Consider the following 4,883-nt stretch of genomic DNA (forward strand, 5'->3'; position numbering starts at 1 on the left):
CTGTGCCGTGTTCGTATTAAGACTGGACGACCCTGTACATCGCACAAGAACTATGGGCTATACATTTCATTTAGCGTAACGGATATAGTAGCACACCGATTGTGTATACATGTACTTCGGGTTCCGTGCAGACGTTCCACGGTGTTTGATAAAATAGCTACCAATAATAATAATATTTTGGGTTTTACGTGCCAAAACCACTTTCTGATTATGAGGCACGCCGTAGTGGAGGACTCCGGAAATTTTGACCACCTAGGGTTCTTCAACGTGCACCCAAATCTAAGCACACGGGTGTTTTCGCATTTCGCCCCCATCGAAAATGCGGCCGCCGTGGCCGGGATTCGATCCCGCGACCTCGTGCTCAGCAGCCCAACACCATAGCCACTGAGCAACCACGGCGGGTCACGCAACTCGTAAGTACTTTCGGCGTGGCGCACGTCTTCCGGCACTGGCGCCTCCATTTTACGAGCCAGATGATGGCGCTACGCGAGGAGTGCGTAGCCCCATTCATATGTGGTTGCATGCTTGAGACTGTACGAGGAACACGGTCGCAGCCAACAGCGCTACAGCTCTGGTTCTATCCTGCGCTGTCCATTCACCCGAGCACTTCTATATGATCGCTTCTGAAGAGATCGTTCAACTGTTCTAGCTTTCAATTTAAAGAGCTTTATTTAAAGAGCTTTACGTTTACATATCATGGCGCCAACATTAAAGAAAGCTTCGCTTACAACACCGAACTTTTGAATCGGTGAAACCTAGAAGCTAAATGTGTCAGTGCCACGTCACGAGAAAGGGAAGCTCACGTGTGCGCAAGTGTTAAGAAACCTCCTTGGCTAACAAGGGGCTCGACAATCGCGAAAGTTTGAGTGGGAGATTTCGCCGCCAAGTTGGTCGCGCTTCCGAGTGACTCGCGGAGCTTGACGCGTCGGAAACTCGGGCAATACTTGGCATACAGGGCGCGGAGAAAAGACCGAGCACGTGAAGCAGAATGCCAGGGCCGTTTTAATCTGCAGCGCTGCGGGTTCCTCCTACTCGTGAACGGGAGCGCCAGCCGAGACGGACCAAAGGCTGCCGTTCCGCAGAGCGGTAAATCCACTGCAAGCTGCCTGAACTGGGCACCGATGACGGCCCCGAGCGCACGCCGTTTTGCAATCGAGTTCTTTGAGACGCAGACATCTAGACTGCAAAGGATAATGCGCAAAAGTTCGCATTCACTGCTTTGCTAACGCGAATCGTTAAGTATGGAACCTGGGACATACCAGAAACAAGCGTTGGTCCCGCATATTTCTTTTTCGATTGAGGCGAAAAGCTCAATATAGAAACAACGAGGTGAAAAAGTATGCAGCATGTTTAATAACAGTGATGAATGAAGAAATCTGGAAATGGTGCTGCTTAGATGTCATCGCAACAACAACAAAGTTCATATGTAGTATCAAAAGCCACAGCGACCACTGGTAAGTACAAGCGTACTTGATTGAGCAGCAGTAAATTTAACAGCCTAAAACAGAATTGTATAGGGACATAGTAAAAATAAGACAAAATTCACCTAAAAACAAATATACAATATAAAAGTCTTGGTGCACTTTGCAGCACATGATAAAAACAGTTAAAACGTAAAAGTCCTGCCTTGAAAACTTATATGAAGAAAGTGTAAAATTGGCATCCTTAATTGTAACTCTTCGTCATAACCACAAAAAGAAAACTGTACAAGTCACACACACACACACACAAAAAGCAAGAAAAACCACAGGGAACGATTCGGTGAGGCAATGGCAAAAACATGAAAACAGTTCATGAACATGTAGGAGCTGTCTAGACACACCTCATAAATACGCCCACCTGTCTGATTACCTTCCAGGAATGGCAGCAGAGAGTGATTGAGCTGATGGGGACTAGGAGGCTGTGCCCCATCTGAAGTGTTGTCAAATGCACAGCTTGACAGCTGTCAGGAACTAGGAGAAACATCACTGCCTGTCACTGCAGATGTGGTCTGGGAGGCAAGAAATTTGGCTTGCTGTCCTCTGTTGCCCACAGAGTAGAGTCTAGATAATTTGCAGTTCTCAGCTGCTCTGAGATTGGGCTCATCACTACAATCTCTCCAGATGTACCGCACTCTCAACTCGGGCTCAACTGCCCTTAGTAGATGAACTTGTTTTGACACTAGAAAGAGTTCCACAATCCCAAAGGTAAGACCATGGTAATGGTCAGCTGTTAGGTCTGTGCTGCTGTGTGCTAAAGGCACCTCTTTAGCAATAAGTGCACGGTGACGCCAATAGTCTGAAACATAGAAGCTGAAATGCTTGAAGTTATTACTGTCAAAGAAACCATTTTCCCTCTTGAGTTCAAGGAAGGCTGGAGCAACAGGATCCTGCTCCGTGATGATGGGGTGATATTGAGTAAATGGAATAGGCAAGAACACCTGGACCCCAGACACTGTGTTCATGCGGACCCTGTTCAAGTAGTCTGTCCTGATTTCCATCCCTGTTTGACAGAGGAGGATAAGGGAGTCTTGGGGCAGCTTTCGCACAACAAGGTCAATCAGTGCAAAGTCTGAAGGAACCCGTCGATCCTCTGGTATCCTGATACTGATTGTTGCAAGCTTAGCATTGCTCTTTCTAAACCGGTTTGAACTGGAAACAGCAAAGCTGCGGATGTTTCCAAACACATCGGGCACACCAGCTGGTTGAAGGAAAGCAAGCAAGAGCATCGTATTATCATTCTTTTCTAGACAAGTCTTGGCATACTCTTCAATGAAAACAGCAACATGGTCCAGTTCTTTTTCTTTGACAAACAGTACCATTATAATCCGTGTATGCTCTGTGACATAAGGCATGCCAATAATTTCAGACTTTCCAAGGGGCCGCAAGAATTCAAGAGTTCTGTAGGTCTCTGCTTTGGATGTCTCATTCCAAAGCAGAAGATGCATCACATAGCTAAGGCCTCGTGTTGGATCAAACTTTCTATAGCCATCAACAGTAGAAAGTAGCGTTAAGTTATTCTTGGGAAAAGAGCTCACGAGAAATTCCTTCGCAGATGTTTTCAAGTCCTCTATACTAAGCTTTTCGGCTCCGCTAATCGGGCTAGTGACTTCAGTGTCTGTTTTCCAGAATAGATGGGTGTCATTGAAATACACAGAACGAATAATGTCAAATCTGTTGGATGGTTTCAATGTTGGCTCCACACCAAGAGGCCATTCTGCCCGTCCTATTGTGTCATTGGGCAGATGAATAGCGATGTCAGCTATCTGTTTCTCCGTAAATGCAATTTGTCTTTTCACTTTTTGCAGATTGTAGAGGCTGAAGTGATGATGCAGGCGATAGAAGTACTTCCACGTAAGCACTGGGTAGAGAGTCACCACTGCACTGAAATCTTTCCTCGTAGTAAGAGTTGCCGGATCTGGTACGTAGCCAAAGTCCTTCTCAAGGTTGAAGGAGTAGAAAGGCTGCTCCTATAAGACACAAACAAGGTAAAAGGATATCATTACTAGGGGAAGGTTCCGTGCGCACACAGGAAAATCTTGAAATCAACTACAGCTCACCTGAAAAACATCGCTGCATGGAACTCCAGACACTTTAGCAATGCACTGCGCAATGTGGTCGTCCAAGATTTCGCCTGTCCCAACCAGGCACGAGTCAAGATTTTCAAGCACCTTTTTAAATACTCCATTGCTCAGCAACATGCCGGCGTCCAGATCGCAGGCCCCGTTTGTAGACCTACCCAAAAAGACTTCTACATTTACACTCACATGAGTAGCAATGCTAACGAGCTTTTCACCATTTACGTATGTGCTATCTCGCATGAGAAACACAAAATCGAAGTCTTTTGCAGTGTTCTTCACGCTCAGATGCCTGAGAACGTGATACGCCAAAGAGTCGCACTTTGTGCCGGGCAGCTGCAAGACGGATGGAGCACTGAGAACAGCTGGCGAGCTGTCCCCGTCTGAAGCACACGCATAGAAAATCAGTTTGTTCGGATGACCGGACAACGTCCTGTTCACGGCTGCACCAAATGTCTCGACCGTTTCTGGCGATGTGAGCACAACGACGAGCAGCTTCTCGCGTATCTCCAGTTCCGTGCTGTAGAATCGCGGTCGTTTGAGAGCCACTTTCTCCGGGCTGTTGGCCTGAGAAGTCTTGGAGTGGCCGTCCAAGCGCAACACAGGCTCGAAGTCTTCGTCGTCCACTGGCGCAGACTGCTGCCAGCTCAAGAAGCCGTCCTTTGCGGAGGGCGGCGACTTCCGCTGCTGACAGCCCATGAACGGCACGGCCGTCAACGAAAGCAGGATCCCGAAGCATATTCCGACTGGCACGAGTTTCTTATGAAGCACGACTCTCGACGACCGCCTACCGAATAGTACCATCTGTGCCTGTCCGATTTAGAAACATCGAACTCGGCACTGCTCGGCACGAATGGGGCGAGCGCACTGGTTAATCACAAATTACGCAGAACTTAGTCTCAGTAACATCGCGATAAGAAGAAAACGGACGCGTCGCGCGGAGGCACCGCCGCATCACCTCCTCCGCTTGAGAAAGCTCCCCTCAACAGGCTCCGACCAGCGCTGCGACTCTCCACGATGAGCGGCCCGAAGTGGACGTTCAAGCACTCAACTCGAAAACTCCCCGCGCTCCTCCTGCTCTTGCCGCTCTTTCGCGTCACGCGAGTTTTTGAGCTCGCTCTACGTTTCTCGGCCAACCACCAGTCGTCTCTAGTGTGCCAGCAATCATTTCATGATGATGCTTAGTGTACCTGGCGATTTGTAGCTTTAGCCCAAGATAATTTCCCGCTTGCGCTAATAATAATTATCATTGTTAGCTATTTTGTTGGTGCAATTATTACGTTATTTATTACGCTTGCCTTTAATATATTTTAGGTTGAGCTACAGT

At 47.7% G+C, this 4,883-nt stretch overlaps 1 protein-coding gene across 1 annotated transcript; it reads right to left on the bottom strand.

Moving 5' to 3' along the window:
* Positions 1-1,330: 1,330 nt before the first annotated feature.
* Positions 1,331-4,703, bottom strand: Chpf (Chondroitin polymerizing factor). Its single transcript, XM_065448033.2, has 2 exons — positions 3,539-4,703; positions 1,331-3,448 (listed from the first exon to the last, which is right to left on the bottom strand). The coding sequence occupies exons 1-2, from the start codon at positions 4,358-4,360 to the stop codon at positions 1,946-1,948; spliced, it is 2,325 nt and encodes a 774-aa protein (XP_065304105.1). The 5' UTR covers positions 4,361-4,703; the 3' UTR covers positions 1,331-1,945.
* Positions 4,704-4,883: the final 180 nt, after the last annotated feature.

This window comes from Dermacentor albipictus, chromosome 1 (genome assembly GCF_038994185.2).
Source record: "Dermacentor albipictus isolate Rhodes 1998 colony chromosome 1, USDA_Dalb.pri_finalv2, whole genome shotgun sequence".
Lineage (NCBI taxonomy): Eukaryota > Metazoa > Arthropoda > Arachnida > Ixodida > Ixodidae > Dermacentor > Dermacentor albipictus.

Excerpts from the sequence above, each read along its gene's own strand:
- Chpf (XM_065448033.2), bottom strand. The coding sequence starts at position 4,360 with ATGGTACTATTCGGTAGGCGGTCGTCGAGAGTCGTGCTTCATAAGAAA. Across the intron at positions 3,449-3,538 it reads CATGCAGCGATGTTTTTCAG|GAGCAGCCTTTCTACTCCTT; the intron begins GTGAGCTGTAGT and ends TGTGTCTTATAG.